The sequence below is a fragment of the Leuciscus leuciscus genome, assembly GCF_965113295.1.
Source record: "Leuciscus leuciscus genome assembly, chromosome: 13".
Classification (NCBI taxonomy): Eukaryota; Metazoa; Chordata; class Actinopteri; order Cypriniformes; family Leuciscidae; genus Leuciscus; species Leuciscus leuciscus.
In genome coordinates, this window is record NC_138737.1 from 15,053,614 (window position 1) to 15,074,165 (window position 20,552).

The 20,552-nt window shown below is 39.6% G+C and overlaps 2 protein-coding genes across 4 annotated transcripts; both read left to right on the forward strand.

The window, feature by feature from the left end:
• The first annotated feature begins 3,224 nt into the window (after positions 1-3,224).
• tmem115 (transmembrane protein 115) lies at positions 3,225-13,812 on the forward strand. 3 transcript variants are annotated; one of them, XM_082189043.1, is made up of 3 exons: positions 3,225-3,682; positions 4,145-5,049; positions 12,698-13,812. In XM_082189043.1, the coding sequence occupies exons 2-3, from the start codon at positions 4,193-4,195 to the stop codon at positions 12,924-12,926; spliced, it is 1,086 nt and encodes a 361-aa protein (XP_082045169.1). In that variant the 5' UTR covers positions 3,225-3,682; positions 4,145-4,192; the 3' UTR covers positions 12,927-13,812. The 3 variants fall into 3 exon arrangements, with proteins under 3 accessions (XP_082045169.1, XP_082045171.1, XP_082045170.1); XM_082189045.1 differs by having other exon boundaries at positions 3,225-3,641; XM_082189044.1 differs by having other exon boundaries at positions 3,225-5,049.
• Positions 13,813-15,780: 1,968 nt separating this feature from the next.
• rhoab (ras homolog gene family, member Ab) lies at positions 15,781-20,261 on the forward strand. The gene is made up of 5 exons (XM_082189046.1): positions 15,781-15,931; positions 18,103-18,260; positions 18,662-18,782; positions 18,902-19,032; positions 19,186-20,261. Exons 2-5 carry the CDS (start codon positions 18,105-18,107, stop codon positions 19,357-19,359), a joined length of 582 nt encoding a protein of 193 aa, XP_082045172.1. The 5' UTR covers positions 15,781-15,931; positions 18,103-18,104; the 3' UTR covers positions 19,360-20,261.
• Positions 20,262-20,552: the final 291 nt, after the last annotated feature.

Genomic DNA, 20,552 nt, shown 5'->3' on the forward strand with positions numbered 1-20,552 from the left:
CACGGTCACTGGCACCGGACACACCGGCACTGGCACACCGGCACGGACATCGGTACGGACAGTCGGACACCGGCACGGACACCGGCACAGACACAGACACACCGGCACGGGCACACCGGCACGGTAACGGACACACTGGCACGGACACCGACACAGACACACCGGCACGGACACCGATACACCGGCATGGACACACGGTCACTGGCACCGGACACCGGCACTGGACACACCGGGATGGACACATGGTCACTAGCACCGGACACACTGGCACTGGATACACCAGCATGGACACACCGGCACTGGACACACCAGCATGGACACACGGTCACTGGCACCGGACACACCGGCATGTCATTCTGGGGAGTCATAAACAGAATAGCGTACTGCGCATGCTTCCTATTTTACAAGCAACAGTTAATCTGTCAGCCGGGTCTCCTGAGCCGGGGCCTGCAACAATAACATAATTACTAACAATTAATAGCCCTAGAAATGTGTAGATATGTGTAGAAATGTAAAATCCTACTATGTATTTCTTTCAGACATATTTAAACATTATTTCATTTAATTTTATTTAATTTTATCATGGTTAATAAGGGGAGGTACGACTGCTTCATGACCGATTTAAAAGTTCTTTGTGACTGCATCTCTAGGCGACAATCATACATGAATGTCGGAGACAGTGGGAACTAAAATTGTGTGATGGAAACACAAACCCAAATCAGATCTGTCCCTAATCTTATAGCAGTCGGACACATACTGTGCTGCTATCAAACAGCATTCCTTGTAATCATTATTTGTTCATTTATCAAACATGTTGTGTATAATTTTTATTTATAAAACCTTTCCCGGGTATCTGCAGATCATGGATTTACTTTGATCACACTGTCTGACCGTTTAAATAGTGAGGTTGTGTCTGCTCTCTCTTTCTCGCAGTCTCTGTAATTGACGATCACATTCCATGAGCTGTGATTGTGAATAAGAATGGCAGCAGACCAGAGGCTTTAATTGGGAATGCCTGGTCTTGTCTGGTCTAGTGCCATCAAAAGGCCTGAAAAAGAAAAAACCCGCTTATGACACAAGCCCACATTAATGTTCATTTCTAATGCACATCACATGATATCAGTGATGATATCAGATTCAATTTCACACTGGAGATAAGAAGACATAAAAGGGATAGTTCACTCAAAAAAAATAACATTCTATCATCATTTATATTTAAATGTCATATGACTTTCATTTTTTTGTGGAGCACAAGATGATTTTTGAAAAACATTTCTACTGTTGTTGACAGAAATGGTTAAAAAAAATGATGGAGCAAATAACAGCAGACTGACAGCAGCTAATAAGAGAGATAATAAGAGGACAACAGATGAGTAGTGTGATGAATGCTGAATGAAAGATGAAAAGATGCCATGTGATCTGGAACGCAGGATGACAAACTGACACTATTGGAGAGGACAGATAGTGTGAGTGTGTTTCCGTGTGTTTTGTATGATGTGAGTGTATATTCAAAGCCTGGACAGGCAGCAATTTTCAGTGACATTGATCTTATTGCCCTCCCCGGGGCTCCCACATTATCTTTTTATTTTCTCCTTGCTTCTTTTTCTCACATTTAAATGCACCACACGCATTTGTGTCTCCTAACCAAATGTTTTCATCAGGTGTTGATTCGTCACACTTAGGTGTATTAGATAAATGTGTCACTGGAGGCTAACAAGACCAGAGACAGAGCTCCTTAAATTAAAGCTCCTAAAAATTAAAGAGCGCTGTCATTGGTTCATGACCTTCCTTTTCCAAGAAATGTGGCATATTGAATTTGTGGAAAGGTCCTGTTTAGTATTCGGTGTGCGTGGGTTTAACAGGGATGGGCAGAAGCCAGTGGTCTCCATAGGAAAATATAGAAATAATGGCGTAATGAAAATCTAAATAAAGGTTTCTGTTAGGGTTAGTTTTGAAAATAGAAAATATCACTTAGCCTATAGTGTGCGTTCAGGTTTTACATACATTGTGAGTGAGGTCCAGATGATCCTAGGACAGTAAAATATTTGGGGTACTACATTTTCCCCACAAAGCCAGTAAATTGGCTAAATGAAAATGGAAAAATGCTGAATGATTTAGGGTTGGGGGATAAAAGAAAACTTTAGCTCAATATGGAACTCAATGAAAAGTCTTTGCCATGATAAATAAATGTGCGTGTGTACTGCCAGGATAGACAAGTGGACATAAACCATTGAAATTAAAACCATATTGAATTTGTGGAGGAGCTTTGTAGACGTCAGGAATTGGTTTGTGTGCGAGAGGGTGAGAACATTTTATTCTTTCTGGCTTAAGTATCACTGTCTGCTCTACAAGGCAAAATATGTGCAATAACACCTGTCAGAATCTCAGCGGGACACAAGACCCCAGATGTACAGGTGAGAACAGGTGAATGAACAGCCAAGGCCGGTTTTGTACATGATGTACACATGAAGTCACATCCTCTGTATAACTGCATAACCTTTTCAGACTCTGATGGAATACAATATATTTGTCATCACTTAATTTTATCACAACTAGAATAGGCTTAAAGAAGCTTCATACAAGTCATTGTGAAATTAATTTAGTCTGACATCTAGTGGACTAGATAGGACAATACATTAATGCATTAAATGTGATCATTTAACCGGTATTTGCTCATTAATCCTTAAAACAAACTATGTATTTTTATTTGTAGTTAATAGTACGTAATCTCATACTTATTAGGCTAGCAGACTATATATTTTTTATTTCAGTAGTAAATATTCATTAGGGACTAATACTTACTCCAATAGTGGCTATATTGCATCTAGTTACTGACCGATGTTATTATTTATTTACAACTATTCCTTTGTTAAAATAATTGAATCGCTATTTTAATTGCTGCTCACATCTCACATGAGTCACTTTCAAATCAAACAGCTTTCTGTTGGTCAACGAATCCGCGTGACCAACTTGAGGTTGTTCTACTTCCAGCACTGAGTTACTAGCAAAGCAATCCTTCCTTGTAGCCTATCTATCTGCTAGTCACTGTTGAATTTCCTATTAGTAATTAAAAATACTAGTAACATAAAATAACTACTAGTTAGTTTGAAGGAATAGATGAAAACAGCTGTTAAAAAAAGGGAAAAAACGAGTTGTCTAGCGTTCATGGGGAAAGTTGGGGAAATGACTACATTTCCCAGAAGTCTTAGCTAAGCAGCACTGTAAACGACACGCCCAGTCGCAACGCTGGACGGTGACGTTTGCAAATCTGATGTTTGCGCTTTGTGGCTGTTAGCTGGAAACGCCACACTCTCAAACAACAAAACAAGCTTAATTCAAGGAAAATGACGATGTTAGGATATTAAAAACATCAGCCTGGATATTTGTTTCGGATTCACGGTTTCTGGCTTCAAACCTGTTACCTGAAGGCCTGTTGTGAGAGGAAATCCCCGGACTGAACTGCGACTCCAGGCCGGTCTGGGAGGACATGCCACCGGAGAAAAAGCTGTTCAAAACTCGTCTATCTTCGCGTGTTTTTACCGTAAAACATACGTCAAGTGCCTGAACTAAAGCCAAAAGACTTTTGTGAGACATGAGACTGTCAAACTGACCTACAAAATGTGTTAAAACAGACCGAGGAGGTGAGGTTTATGGAGTGTTAGCAGACGGTGCTGATAAGCAGGTAGAGTACCGACTCCGATAGAAACACATAAGTGATGAATTATATGTTAACAACTCAGAAACAGGAAACCCTGAGCTGGTAGATAGTCATAATAATGTTTTGTCAGTAAGGTCAACTACTTATACAGCAACAGTTACCTTGAATAAAGCTTTAGTATTTTATAGTATTTTGTATGCGTACATGACAGATCAAACTGTGTGTTTTATTTGCTAAGAAACAATATTATTTAAAGCAGCAGTTCTTTGCTTTTTGAGGGAGGCTAAGTTAAACTTATCTCACCACAAGTGTTGCAATCATTCACTTGTAAGATCAGTGTGAGGTAATCGTAATTTACACCCCCATCCCAAAGTTTCTTATTTTGCAGAACCTCTGTTGATGAGGTCACACTGCATGCATGTTGAGTTTTGGGTTTCACCTCCTGCTTGTGTTCCTCATGTTTGACACAACCTGCTGATTTCTTAGGGTCACCGTTTCTGGAGTGTTTGCAACTGAGGACTCGAATCTGCCAGGATGAACCGTTACCTGCCAGTGGCACGGCAGCACTTTCTGAGTGCTCTCGCAAGCACAAGCGTGGTGGTCAAATCCATATGTGCCACAGTAATCCTGCTGTACCTGCTCTCCTGGGCTGCTAACACCACTTACCTGCTTGCTGTCACTCCTGGCTTCCTTTTTCCTCCCAACTTCTGGATTTGGACACTTCTGACCCATGCGGTGGTGGAGCAGCACATTTTTGGTGTGGCAGCAAACATTGCTACCGTGATGGTTGCCGGGCGGCTTTTGGAGCCATTATGGGGAGCGCTGGAGCTGCTGATTTTCTTCGCTGTGGTAAATGTAGCAGCCGGTCTCCTATCTGGACTCTCCTACCTTCTCACCTACGCTGCGACCTTTGACCTGGACTACCTGTTTGCCGTGCGGGTGTACGGCGCACCCGCTTTTCTTGGGGGCATTCTTGTAGCGCTGAAGCAGACTGCGGGAGACACCACAGTGCTTCGAGTTCCTCAAATACGCTTGAAAGCTGCCCCGGCGCTAGCCCTGCTTGCAATAGCTGTGCTGCGGCTAGCGGGGCTGCTGGACACTTCAGCTCCACTAGCAGCGTGTGGGTACGGCGCACTGTCTGGGTGGGTTTACCTGCGCTTTTACCAGAGGCACTCTAGGGGGCGTGGAGACATGTCGGACCACTTTGCCTTCGCCTCTTTCTTCCCAGAGGCTCTCCAGCCGGCTGTTGGGTTTGCAGCCGCGATTGTGCACTCCGTCCTCGTGAAGATAAAAGTTTGTCGTAAAATGGTGAAGCGCTATGATGTTGGGGCTCCATCCTCCATCACCATCAGCCTGCCAGGCACAGACCCTCAAGATGCAGAAAGGCGGAGGTACGTTTACCTTATTTTAGTATTATATACTATTATAGTATTTATAAATATTTTGAGTTGGCTTTTATCATATATTTTATCATATAGTTAGGTTTTCTTTTTATATTTTCATTTTTATTAAATTTTTAGCACTTTTTTTACATGCTTTATTTCTTTTTGTGTTTTAGGCTAATATTTTTGTTTTATTTTTAGTCATTTTTGTACTTCAGCTTAAATTTGTTTTACTTCAGTTAGTTGTCAAGGCAACATTTCTAATGTTTGTTTACATTTTACACAAATTAACTCCACGGACATGGAAAACAGCGATAGATGGACTGACACCACAGTCAAGGCACTTTAATCTCAACCTTTATGCCAAGGAGGAATCCAACTCTACTTTGAAGGGACCTAGCGAAACATGGTTATTGATTTCTGCTCAGCTAGCGACATTGGGCATCGTTTGGGTTTTTTACGTTACCGTTGCCAAATCGATAGTTTTAAAATGGTACTACCGGTGTTGAATCGATACTTAAAAAAAGAGCCACAAAACGACTATCGATTTATTTTAAAAAATCTTTTTAAATTGAACAATATATTAAAAGTTTAAAGTATACTTACATATATAAATATAAGTAAATACAAAACACAACAAATTTACATTACAAATCCACAATAAAACTTAAGCCACGTACCCAACTACAATAATTTAACACTAAAGTTACAGTACTAATAACAGGCAAGCAAGCAAACGTGATATTCATGTTTTTTTGTTGTTTCCATTAGGCTATACCCTTCTTGTTTTGCACTTTGTGCATGTGCTATTTGAATGTTAAATAAGTTAATAATGGTAAGACTGTGTTTATTATGGTTATTTATACTGAGGCTCCATGGATTTGCACTTAACAGGCCTAAACAGACTTCGGTACCAAGTTGGTACTGAAATTTAAAAAATGTGACGATTCTAGCATTTTGAGCGCTGTTGAACGGATTCTTAAACGCCTCTCATTGGCCATTGTGTTCACCCGCCCAACATATTTCTGTGATTGGCTACAATGATCAACTCATCAAACATGTTGTAAATAGACATATTTGACGCTCTTCACCGAGCGTTTACACAGATACACTTGGGAGGCGTCTATCAACGGATTCATTTATCAGCAGATCCCTAATATTACCACTGATAGACGGATCCGCTGATAGATGCTTGCGTTCAAACGTTCCCGTGTGTATTTGTGTAGGCTAAGTGCTCAGTAAAGATGTATGGTACTTTTGACAACACTAACAGACAGTGAACGAGAGAGAGATCGACTTAGCGCGTGCGATTACACACCTCTGTCCTTCAAGTCAAGTCATAAATTCATAAAAAAAAGATAAGTGTGACATGTCCAAGAAAAGCTCAATCTTTGTTGTATCATCGTTTTAACGTTTAAAGGGCACCTATTATGCCCCTTTTCACAAGATGTAAAACAAGTCTCTGATGTCGCTAGTATGTATGTGAAGTTTTAGCTCAAAATACCCAACAGATTATTTTTTACAGCATGTTTAAATTGTCACTTTTTTAAATTGTAATTCAGAAAAACACACCGTTTTAGTGAGTATCCCTTTAAATGCAAATGAGCAGCTGACGCTCCGTCAGGACAATCTCATCTCACGGAATGATAATATCAGAACAGAAACTCTCAGTGGCGGTGTACATTTCAACCCGGAGTCGGACAATAATGCCCACAGAGCCAGAGAATATATGCTGTATGAAGATATAACAGCTATAGTTTAGTTTAATTACGGTTATAATGAATTTGTCATCTGCTTTTATCCACTACTAATACAAGCCTGCTGTAGCGGACCCCGTCCGAATGATGGCCAGAAATATACTGATGAGTTCAATTAAGTTTATTGTACATCACACAAAAGATGATGCGTTAGTTTTACTTCAGAAAATCACTGTAAGAGCTGAACGTCTTAATACTTAGAGTGCAATATAGAATAAGAAGTGCACATTAAAATCTTATCCATAAACTCTCTCTCTATCCCTTTCATTATCATCAACATACACAGCGAAGTGCACAAAACAACTAACAGTAAACAAATATATACACACCTTTTCAGTGGGTAGTTAATTAACTGGTAAACTTTATATTCGTAAAACGACTCGATGAGCTGTGAAGTGTGCGCTCTCACTTTCAGTGATCAGTAACGTCAGGCTTATCGCCCCGGAGACTGTAAGCTGGATCACAAACAGTTGCTACAGATCCATCCTCGAGTAGAATGAGAGTAAATGACGACTGATATGTTCATTCTTACATCAAACAACAAAACACCTCAATCGCTTAGGAGACATTCTTGTCTACAGTTGCTCCGGCATCGAAACACTGGTGGACTGTTTATCTCACTCAGGGCGGGTCTATGCTAATACTGCAGTGTCAGTCAACAGTTGTGGGAGCCGGGGCTTGTGCAAAAGTACGTCATATTGCCCCGAATCTGAGAACGGCTTATTCTGAGACGGTGCTTATGATTTATGGGGAATTTAAAAAGTTTGTGTGCACACACTACCAACACACATTTATGTTCAAACGCCATGTAAAAGTGAATTTTGCATAATAAGTGCCCTTTAAGGGTATTCCCCATGAATGGCTGGTCAGTGCATTAAATAAACTAGTGCAAAATGCCCGTGCAAAATCAGTTTTTGTGTGTTTTTAGTAATTGTTGGTTTGGTGCCCGTGAAAGAGACTGTGAACGCATTGAATTCAGGGAGCAGGCTAGGTTACTACAAATGATGGCTGTGAATAAACTATAATATTCAGAAGTAAACAGTGTAGCTGACTGAGTGTTTATGAATACCACAACCTTCTAAGTGCTAGTGCAAAATGCCCGTGCAAAATCAGTTTTTGAGTGTGTGTTTGAGTGCTCATTGTTACAATTACACACATATTTGTGCATGGTAGAAAGCACACAGTGAACTCCGAGAAAACGCTATGCTTGAGGAAGCTTGTGAATAGGCTACTACAAATGATGCCCGTGAAAGAGACTGTGAACACATTTAATAGGATATGTTTAGTTGGTGAATAGCATTGGCTATCGTTACACAGTAGCGATAACTTTAAGCGCACCAGAATGAAATATAATATTCAGAAGTAAACAGCATAGCTGACTTACAGATTCTGTTACAGGGATGGAAATTAACTTTTTTGTCCACAGGCCACTGTGGCTGGTGGATTTAAAAATCTACCAGCCACTCAATGTTTTTACCAGCCACTTTCTTGTTTTTAACCTACCATGTGTAACTGCATGTGAAAATTAATACTACAAGATCTACAATACTTAAGCAGTTTATTTAATCTCAAGTCTCAATTAAATACTGACATTTTCTCTTTCGTTCTTATACACACACCAGGCAAGGCATTATGGGTGCGTTAGTAGGCCCACCCACTTCACTTTTCAACAGGCCCACCCAAAACTTGTCTTCAAACAAAAAAAACCTTTAATATATTCTAATTTTGTCAAGAACTATAAAAAAATCGTCAATAAGATCATAATTTGTGCTAAAATAGTCTAAATGTTTAGTTTAAAAAAATTTAAAAAGCTGGTTATGTCTATCTTGATGTTTCTGCGCAAATTCAGCAGACGGGTTTGTTCCGATCAGAGCTCGTGAGTGGAGAGCGCATTTTTGAATATTCCGCTCCGCTCGCTCATTCCGCAAGGTCGCTCGCTCAACCCAGAATGGCCTGATCCTGGTTCGAAAACATGTGGAATAGGGCTGCCTCCGACTTAAAAAAAATTCTAGTCGACTAGTTGTTGTTGTTCATTTAAGCCATTCGTGGACAAATCGCCCCTGTATATTATTTTAATTATGCTTAAATAGGCTATAGCCTACAGGATAATGTGCGTTTACGCAATATAGCCGCACTCAAGCGCACGACCGCACGCATAAAGCTTGCCACAAAGAACCGGTAAAAGTAATGAAAATGAATGTGTCTAAAATAGCAAGGAGACATTTAATTATTTATTAATAAACTGGTGTTTTGCGAATTCGCCATGAACGCCAGAGAGAAATGCACATTTCATATGGATTTCACAATCAGAGAGCCTATTTCTTTTGGTTTTGAATATTTTCGTTTAAAAGTAGACATTTCAAGCTTTCTGTAATATATAGCCTATATTTCTCAAATCTGTGAGGCACAAGCTGAGTTTCGGCGCCCTCCAGTTCACATGCAATGCAAGTGATCATGCAGGCGCCTTATTACATTGTCTGCTATATATTTTCTTCTTATTTATTAAATACAGGCAATTCGTTGATAAAACATTGATCAAAATTAAGATACAATTTATACAAAATGAAAATCTTTTAAAAAGAGTCTTTCTACAAAACAAAACTCAATGAAGTGGTCAAAATCATGTCTTATATGTCATGTCTCCAGACATATTTGCGCATCTCATGATGTATCATATCTTTCTCGGCGAACAGCGCCGTTGCTGAGGGCGCCAGCGCCTCTGCCTCGCGAGTGGATGATAGCCCTGAAGACGCCTAGCAATGGTAGGCTATACCTTTAGTGGTAGTATAGGTACCTTTAGTTAAATTATACCTCAAGAGACTTCGTAGCGCACTAAGAGACAACGGTATGATGCGTAATGGAGATTCCAAAGCGCTCTTCTTTGGTCAGAACCATGGAGAGCGATCGCTGATGTGACCTTCGACGTAACGCCAAATTTTTTTGAAGGTGTGCCTCCTCTAAAAGTGTCCGCCGTCCATGTGAAACAGTATGCTATTTTTATTTACCCGCCACGGTGGCCGGTAGGTGAAGCGAGTTTACCCGCCACAACACAAAATCACCCACATTTGGCTGGTGGCGGGTGCTAATTTCCATCCCTGTTCTGTTAACATCCACAAATGAATAAACGCGTCGATTCAGGGAGCAGTGCAAAGTGCCCGTGCAAAATCAGTTTTTGTGAGCTGATCGCCGTCAAAAAAGTTCAGGAGATATTTCTTAGTGATGGCTGATTTCAACAGTTTCAATATGATAGCATTTTGAAAAAAAGTGTCATGAATTTATTGCATTTTTTGGGGAAAATAATCAGTTTTTATAATAGATCTTTGAAAATCCAAATCTGGATTTGAATTTTATATGATATTATAACCTAAAGATACTATGAGAAAGTTTTAAACAGAAAATAGTGTTTTTCATCTTGCCACTTTCTTGGTAAAGAAAACACATTTTTACTCAAATTAATCAAAATGGATTTATCACATTCTGGAACCAAACTATAATATTCAGAAGGAACCAAACTATGTTTATTTTTAAACCACAACCTTCTTGGGGCTTCTTTGACCGATACAACCCTCTAATGTCAGAATGTTTATTTTTAAACCACAACCTCTGCAACATGACATCATGACTTTGCGTAAATATACACGCCACTTTCAAGTCAAGTGGCGTGTTATTTATACGCATTTTGAGCTATCCGCGTGTATGTCCACGCCGAAACGAACCGTCATCTTCCGCGTGTATGTCTACGCCGTTAAACGTCAGAGTGATTCCGCGTGTATGTGTATATTAAATGTCCGAGCGAAACTGAGCAAAATGTATATCTACATCTGGGGAGCAATATTTTTTTTCCTAGGATGGTAGGGGAACACTCATAAATGGTATTAACCCCAGTGACGGGTAGGTTTAGGGACGCGGTTGGGGTAGGTCATATATATTTATATAGGCTATACAGTAATGTAACGTTAAGTCACCGGCGTTGATAAACACGCTGAAAATCAATTATGCGTGTTGATAACACGCCAAAAATGGAAATACGAATTGGCGTGTCATACATACGCCATTTCATGAGATCAGTCTGACCTTTAAAAGATGATATATTTAACAATATCTTTAGCATTTCTCATCCAAACAACGTCAAACTTGGCGCTGCACTTACTCGTGACCGTAGCGAGACACCTGTCAAGTTTGAAATCCGTCGGACAAACGGTTCGAGAGATATGTGGTTAACAGACATACACACACACAGACAGACAGACGTTTCTGTAATTTATAGATAGTTATACCATGGTCTGGGTGAATACTCGATTCTGATTGGCTGCAGGGTGTCCATTAAAAAGTGATAATGTACACCTAGGAAAGGCGTCCCGTCAATTTGCCTGATGACAGTTCTAAATGATTGCGCTGGCTCAAACTCACTGATCAACTGCTGCGGTCGGGTCGCTGTTGCTTGGCAACGCCTGTATACGGGAGATATTAAATAGTGCGCTCGACTTAATAAATAAAAACCCTCACGATTTTTACTCTAAAACACATTAAAGTATTATTAATTGATTAAATATTTCTTTCTTTCGTAAGTGACCATGGTATAAGCGGGTTAATGCCCTTCGAGGTGTCCATTGTCAGGTATTAATGGACTTCGGCGGAGGCAACCGTCCTCCGCTGCGCGTCGGGCGGTTCACGCCTCGCCGTCGTCCATTAATACCTGATAATGGACACCTCGTCGGGCATTAACCCTTACATAGATGCCATTGATCTCTATAAAGTGAAGCACCAGTTTCAGTGTTGCCCATGCAGCGCATTGCTGCTCAGCTGAGCCTTGTAAAGTGGCACTCAGTTAAAATAATTTCTACACCTTGTTTCATTACATCTGTCTTTGAATGAATCTGCGCTTTTGATCGTGTTAGTTGAATGAACTGTTTAATAACTCACTTAAAGACAGTCCCTTCCTGCCACCTCGACAGCTCAAGCATTTAAGTGGCACCCGAAATCTGTGTCTGATTCGCATATTGGCACCAGGTTTCGGTACCCAACCCTAGGCCTCACCCACACGGCAACCGCTATAATACTTTTTGCGTGTACCATTTACTTTCTTTGTTTAACACTTCTGTTTAATAATTCTAAGACTGGGACAGCACATCTCTGCCTCCTTCCACTGTAGAAAAATTAAGACAAAATATCCCAGTAACGGTCATTGCCTATTATGTCATTCGGAGCCTGAGTCTGTCAATCATGACGCTAAACATTTTTAAAGCATCAAAAAGCCCAAGAATGTCCATTTACATGAAAAAAATTTTAACTACTAATTTTGCCCTTCATAACAAGTGTGAGGGGGGTGAATTTTTGTATAACTCATCCGTTTAAATTATATTAAGCCTTAAAGTTCTTCATAATTAAGGCTGTGGCCACTAGGTGGATTGCCGCTGCTGTCACTACTAGCCGTTTGCTTGCTGGCAACCAGGCACCTCAGCTCCGCCTCTTTGACCATTTTCTGTTATCCGGGAGTGTCTGACGTGCTGCCAAGATGGTGATGGTCGGCTCCGCCCACTTTTAGACTTGTGAAATGCTCTTCAGAAACCTACGGGTGACGACACTACCATATCCATATTTTTTTACAGTCTATGGTTTAAGACCTATGCTGCATTTAGGTATTTAGGTACACATTTTTTAGGTAATATGTAATGTAATCTTGTTAAAATGGTTTTCATAAAATTGGTATAGAAAAAAGTATCGTTCAGGAACCGGAATCGAAGTCAATGTATCAAAAAATTCTGATCGATACCTAGCCCTACTTCAAAATTCTGAACGATACTGGCATAATAATGCAACCAGAAAAAATGGCCCTATGGGCAACTGCAACTTCATTGTCTGATAGCAGCATCAGTTTATTTTCTTATATTTTCCCATAGGCAATTGGCATTGAAAGCTCTGAACGAGCGCCTGAAGCACGCGGAAGACCAGTCGGCTTGGCCCAGCATGGAAGATGAGGAGGATGACGAAGATGAGGAGGTGCGGACAGACACTCCTCTCCTTTCCAGCCGAGAGACTTTGCCACCAGCACCCAGCACCACACAAAATCCCACAGGACAACAGGAGTCCAGCATCATAAGTTTCGAAGATGCTCCAACCCATTCCTAACACACAGACACACACAATCCTTCTTTTTGTCCTGCAGAGTTCAGTTTAAACTTACACAAATGCTACTGGAGACATGACACACACACTATCTTGGTAAAGTTTTACATAGACAACAAGGAGTTGCCACTAAATGAACACATCACCCAGATAAGTAAACTGAGTGACAAAGACATCCACACTCAGTTTTTCAGATGTACAAAAAACCCTGGACTAGCCTGAATCATAGCATCTGCAGTGCTCCTGTACTTCTGCTTTGTAAAAAGAATATCTTCTCTCCCTCTGGCCTCTTGTGTAAGGTTTCTGAATAAATGCTCTAATGGGTGATGGGATTAACACTCAGTTTTTAAATCTATGGCAGACTCTAAAAAAAAATGTATGGGTTGCCTTTTTTTTGTTTTGGTATTTTTTGGCCTTGTATCAGGAAAAGGCAATGTTCCTGATATTTATTGAGCAGACCATGGGACTTATTGCTGCTTACTGATGTAACAGCATCATAAGAATGTCTGGAACATCAAGGTCTGGATTGCTAAAGATGAAGATTGTTTGCAATTTTTGGGACTTTTCAAAGAACGTGATCTCTAATTTAAGGCTCTGCTCTCATTGGTCAGGATGTGGCCCTTTGATTTCCTGTTTTCAGTCACGGTGATTTAATAGGTGGAGGCATAGAGAGGAGAGAGTTGGATACAGTCATTTCAAAGATATTTTTGTTCAGAACAGTTTGAAATGATAATAGCAATATAGAATCTGAATCTGTCCCCTGTTGTACCCTTTTCCTCCTCTGTACTTTAATGATCTGTCTATATGTGTTGGCTTTGATAAGAGTGTTGCACTCTAAATAATGAGCTTACATAATGGACCTGTTTTTATAAAACACAGATTGTCTACACATTGTGGCTTGAGTTTCATTTAATACAGATTCTGACAAATTGCTCAGCTATTTCTTTGGAGAAATGTGGTTATGTATGATATTTGGGTAGGGTTCCTAATTTTTTTCATTAATATTTTTAACCCTTTTTTTTCTTTGTGTTTTTTTTACTAGTAATTGTTGATCTGTTTTCTCATAGTTCCAAGGCGTCAATCTTGATGCTTCTCTGGCAGTCTCATTCTCTGATTCAGGTTTCAGCCTAATTTTCTGACCTCTCTCCATCTCTAATAAAGACTAAATGAAGAACACACCTGTACCAGAGGACCTTATTGATTCAAAACAAATGATCAGTTCTTTATTTACATTATCTGTTAGTGTTTATTTTGTAGTGCATATATATATATACATAAACATATACTTAAATGTACATACATTAACATTCATTTGAGTCAGTAAGATTTTTTAAATGTTTTTGAAAGAAGTCTCTTATGCTCAACAGTACTGCATTTATTTGATCAAAAATACAGTACAAAACAGTAATATTAAGAAATGTTATTATAATTTAAAATAATATTTTCTATTTTAATAGAAAACATTTTTTAATTTTGATATGGCTAAAGCCATATCACCCTGGAGCCCAAGACTGGTTGCCCACTGAAGCCAAGCAGGGTTGAACCTGGTCAGGACCTGGATGGGAGACCTCCTGGGGAAAACCAGGTTGCTGCTGTTAGGGAGGCCAGCAGGGGGTGCTCACTCTGTGGTCTGTGTGGGTCCTAATGCCCCAGTGTAGTGATGGGGACACTACTGTAACAAGCACCGTCCTTCAGATGAGATGTTAAACCAAGGTCCTGACTTCTCATAAAAGAGTAGGGGTGTAACCCCGGTGTCCTGGCCACTTTCCATCCATTGGCCCTTATCAATCACGGCCTCCTAATAATCCCCATCCACTGAATTGGCTCTATTACTCTCTCAACTCTCCACCTATAGCAGGTGTGCGGTGAGCGCACTGGTGCCATCACATCATCCAAGTGGATGCTGCACACTCATTTTTGTCACTTTTCATCAATTTAATGTATCTTTGCTGAATAAAATTTCTTTAAGAAATCTTACTGACCCCAAACATTCAAATGGTAGTGTATATACACCTTAAAAATGTCAGAATACTATTAAAATAATGAAAAAGCTCATGATTGCAACACATTTAGGCCTTAATCAGAGATCATTTCTTTGCATGTCCAACAAGACCTAAAATAATTGCAGTTAACAAAGGCTCTGCATGAGGCTTACTGTGTTTTACAACAATTGAAGCTGGGCCACAGTATAGCACCCCCACTCCACACCATTCATTTACATTACCCTATATGGAACAAAGATGCTATAAAAAGTAGATGGTGACTAAAGCATTCATTCAGCTTATGTCTCTTTTTTGTGTTCAACAGAAGAATATAGTCTTGGAACAACGTGATATTAAGTAAATAATTATAGATTTTTCTTTGTGGCATAAATACTAAAACATGGGTTTGTTTGTGGACTAAAGCAGTGTAATGTGGTACAGTCGTCAATAGATGGCGCAACAAATACGCACCTCCAAATACGCATTTCCTAATCCACTCAAAACAACAAACTCATTCAGCCTGGGGGATGTCCTGTTCGTGTTAAATGCGATTGCCTCCTATAAAAAAACAAGACTGTTAAACATAATATATGGTGCAGATTATTACCTTTCAAGCCGCGATTCATTTCTTCTTCCAAAAAAAACTTTATTCAAAGGTATGCTTATGTGGTAGAGGTTGTTTTAGGATGGAATAAAAGTTGTAGCAGCTACGTTGGTTAGATTATAGTCATTTTTGTTCCATGAACGTCACACATTTTTTAGTTTTTAAATTCATATAAAACACAAAACTGCCTTGTTATAGTGGTTAGGGTGGTCCGTTTCTCATAATGACTCATTCATCCACCGCCAAATAAACTCTTCAACGTGCTCGCGCAGGCGTGGCTCGAGCTCGTGCACGCCATCCCTTCCCCCTTCTGAATGCCCGCGCTCTGCGCGTGCTCGTCAACGGTTTATTGTATCGGACAGAAGAGGCGACGGAGCTCCACCGTTGGAATAAAACAAAACGGCTAGCCATCTAAACTGCAGGTAAGATTACTTTATCTTCTCGTCTCCGTGTTTATACACAGGTTTTAAACTTTATAAGCCCAATTCGACGCGGAATGGTTGTTTTAAAACTACTTTTTGATATCATGGATAGGTAAGAGCTCAGCGACTGACCATTCGCCGCTTCCGCAAGCAACCGCCGGCCGGGAGTAACGTTAGCAGCTCACCCTCAGCGTCCAGATTTTTAAAACCGTTTCAAGCTTTATCCATGTATCTAGATATGGAAATGAGATTTAAAATGTTAGGGGAAGCTGGTGAAGTTTACACAGAAGTATTTGGTCGTACATTTCATCTGTATTACCGGTAACAGTTAGGCTATATGTGGTAGAAGCTGTTTGTTTTTTTAAAGCAGAGAGCTAACGTAAAGCTCGACCTAGACATGCGCATAATCTCAGATTTAGACGTAACTAGAGGATTAATGATTTTATGTATCTTTAACCATCCATTGAACCATTGTTCTTCAGTGGTTTTTCTTCGGTGGTATATATAAAAATATAGATATCTAATAAGATTAGTAATCTAAAATAAGCATGTTTCATAAACCGTGATTTAGGCAAATCTTTGAAATTATAATCTGATTGATATGTTTGTTTTATTAACCTGTGATTTATACTTATCTGGTTATTGATTATTTGAAATGTATGAGTTTCTCTGGGATAATCTTTGGTATTGTTTTATTTGGTAGGACAAAGAACTTTATCTCTTTACCTATGATTTGCTTAATGTAGTGTAGCATTAAACAGTATTTAGGTGTGTTCAAGTGAGATATGTTTATCTAAAATATGTCATACAAACAGATTTTTTAAAAGTAGGACACAAAAGCATAGGCAGTCAGATGCATTGACCCAAGCTTCACTTTTTTCCAGTTAACTATGATACAGTAATGCAATCCTTTATTTTAATGCATGAAATTTTCCAAGTGACTATTAGAAATCATTGTGAGTAATATTCCTATTAATGTGTGTCATTAATCCTATACAGTGGTTTGAAACTCCCATTGGGCCTTATTTACACTGTCCATTGTAAATCTTTCATTAATCTATGCAAATATACATTGTTGATTGATATCACAGCCTTTTTACACAGAAACATGTTCTCCAACCTTTCATGAATGAAGGTTTATTGAGCCAACAGGTGCCATCCAGACAAATCTGTATCACTTTAAATAATTTACTAACCTTAGTGTTGCCATGCAGTTACCAGGAGGTCCCAGAAGCCATGTGGCCACATGCAACCCAATGAAGTTTGATTTCCATGAGGATATAAGAGTATAAGTTTAAGGAGGTGTTGATAAACATCATGTTCATCTTCAGGTCTTGAGCTTCCTTGCCTTATCCAGGCCCTCGGCGTGCACAGCATCTCATATAAAGATATCATTAGTATCTTGTCTCCATTTAAGTAGACAAGTTGAAGTTAAGAGCGAGAATCTCCCACATCATTATACATTTATGATTTTAATATAGTGGGCCACATGGAAGATAGAACCAATAGTTGATCTTTAGTGCACAAGGCTTTGTCTCTTCTGCTGTTTTTCAGACTTTGATCTTCAGATTTGCTGCACTGTGTGTGTGTGTGTCAGTGTTTAATCTACTGTCCATCTGAGTTGCTCTCATCGCCACGGGCCTGTTCATCAATAATGTGGGCTCTGTTCTGTTGATGCCAGCTTTATCTTGGCCACTGGGGTGCAGCTTGCACTTCAAAGACATCTGGCCCAGTTAACAGACACTTCCAGATCTGCCTCTATTTAAACGGCTGTTCTGGATCAGAAAATGAAGTGACGCATCACGTTGATGCGATCGGATGGGTTGGTTCTGCTGTGGTCATGTTGAAATGACTCTGATGAAGGCTTGTCGGATGTCACCGTTGGCTGTGATGAGTCAACTGAGGACTCTGGATTCTCTGAACGCTGTGTGGCTTTGATTACTGGGCCTAAGGGATGGGTTGGGGGGTATTTACAGGACTTTATAATGGCGAAGGACTGCCATGAAGGGTACTGTTTTATTAGAGATTGAATTTTGCAGGATGTGACGTGGTATACTTCAAAAATGATGTATACCATCATTATAACCATGGCGATTATCCCGGCTGCTGCGGAAAAGATGACGGAGTGTAATGCAGCAGTGTTTAACTGTGTACGTGCGTGTCTTTTGTAGGAATGGCAGCTATTCGCAAGAAGCTGGTGATTGTAGGAGATGGAGCGTGCGGTAAAACCTGTTTGCTTATCGTGTTCAGTAAAGACCAGTTTCCTGAAGTCTACGTACCCACGGTGTTTGAGAACTATGTTGCCGACATCGAGGTTGACAGCAAACAGGTGAGCAAAACACACGAGAAATACAATGTGCATAAACATCCTTGTTTTTCTGCTGCTTTATGTAGTTATGTATCAAATAGCATCACTTACTGAGGTTCATTTATGCTGGTAAATGAAACGATGGATTGTTAAATGAAGATGGAATTAAAGTTTGGCTCATTTATGTGTTCACATGTAAACCCCAAAACCCAGTTTAATAAGTTAATTAAGTCTTTGCCTGTCAGTTGGAGGTCTTTGATGTGGCTTTAATGTGAAAATATTGACCTGATTCACTTTCCTTATTTAGCTTAACATGCTTATGGCCCCTCCATCTGTCCTTTTTTGCAGTGCAAGTCCATTTTAATGGTTTGGGGTGTTCAGAATGTGCATTCAAGCTCAGTGTGTCTTTTTTACCCCAATAGGTAGAACTTGCTCTGTGGGATACCGCAGGACAGGAGGACTATGATAGGCTCCGCCCTCTTTCATACCCAGACACAGATGTCATTTTAATGTGCTTCTCTATTGACAGTCCTGACAGTTTAGGTAAGGATACACTTTTTGGTATATCTTTCTGTGTTCCTTTCCCATATGTGATTGCTTAAATTACACTTATTTTCTCATTTTCTAATAAAACTGACCTTTGTTCTCTGACCTCTATATAGAGAATATTCCAGAAAAGTGGACACCTGAGGTGAAACACTTTTGTCCAAACGTTCCCATCATCCTTGTAGGCAACAAAAAAGACCTACGGAATGATGAACACACACGCAGGGAGCTGACCAAGATGAAGCAGGTAAACAAATAAGAACAACAAAACAAAACAACTCTGTTTGCCTGTTCGAAAATAGAAACGCATACAGTATTTGGTCATTTTTACTATTAGCATAGACAAAATCAATGTACAGATATTTTGTACTGACAGCGTATTTTGTTGACTGTCCAATAGGAGCCTGTTAAGGCAGAGGAAGGGAGAGACATGGCCAATCGGATTGGAGCATTTGGTTATATGGAGTGCTCAGCCAAAACAAAAGATGGAGTTCGGGAGGTGTTTGAAATGGCCACTAGAGCAGCACTGCAGGCACGCAGAGGAAAGAAGAACAACAAATGCAGTCTGCTGTGAATACTCGCCATCGGACTTTATGCCTCTACTGGGGCTCAAAAGGAGTGTGTGTGAGGGGCACACTCCTATTTACACAATCATACATCCCCCTCACATTCGCCAAATGCTTTTGGGAAAGATCCCAGAAAAAAGCTTTTTGTCTGTTTTTTCCTCCCTTTTGGTCTTATATTTTTAGTCATGGAGATGTTTATCAGTATTTAAGAGAACTTTGAGAAATGGGACTTTTTGTTGATGCTTTACCTGGATTTGTGGTATCATTTAAGCTTGCCCATCTGCCAAATGCTGTCATGTGACCCTATGGGCTGATTGGAAAGGAGTGATCCTGTGAGCTGCCAATCAATACTTCAGCCCATCCCTCATATGCTGGGCTTTTTTCTGCAACATGAAACAGGGCTGAACTTGATTGTTTCTGTATGTATGAATCATTTTAAGGGTTTCTTTTAGATCAGGGCAAGATTGGGATTTTAGAACAATAGCTGTTTTAAAGCAAAAAAGGGCATGGGGCTGGGTGGGGGGGTGGGGGGTGATATGTATACATACTTGTACATATGAGCATGTGTGTATTTATATATACACACATTCAGGACTGGAAACCGTATTTGTAAACTAGACTTGGTAATCTTGTGTAATAAAAGATGTTCTATAAGGAGCAACCCTGTTTTTGTGTGCATGTAGAAAAATTATTTACAGTTCATGTCTAAACTTTCAGAAACTAGCAGAATGTAAATTATACTAACAGAATTTTTTTTTTGTTTGTCCTACCTTTTTTTTTAAGGAGTAGTTTACTGCGAAAAATAAGGTTCTGTTATTTACTCATTCCAAACCTGCCGTTTGAGAAGTGTAGACATTTTGAAGAATGTTCACACTATTTTTTTCCATTCAATAAAAGCATATATTCACCACAGTCATGAATGGACTTTATGCACACCTACTGCATACGTATTTCTGCTTAAATGTGCTGTGCGCTTATCCCATAGCAAACTGATAACAGCAATTTTTTATCCATTTTTTCTATTAGCTGTTAATCATATATATATATACACATATATATATATATATATATGTATATATCTCTCAATTGTAAGTCCCTTTGGACAAAAGCGTCTGCTATATATATATATACAGTGTGTATATATGTATATATATATATATATATAGTATATTATATTGAAGCAACATTTTAGTAATGAGTT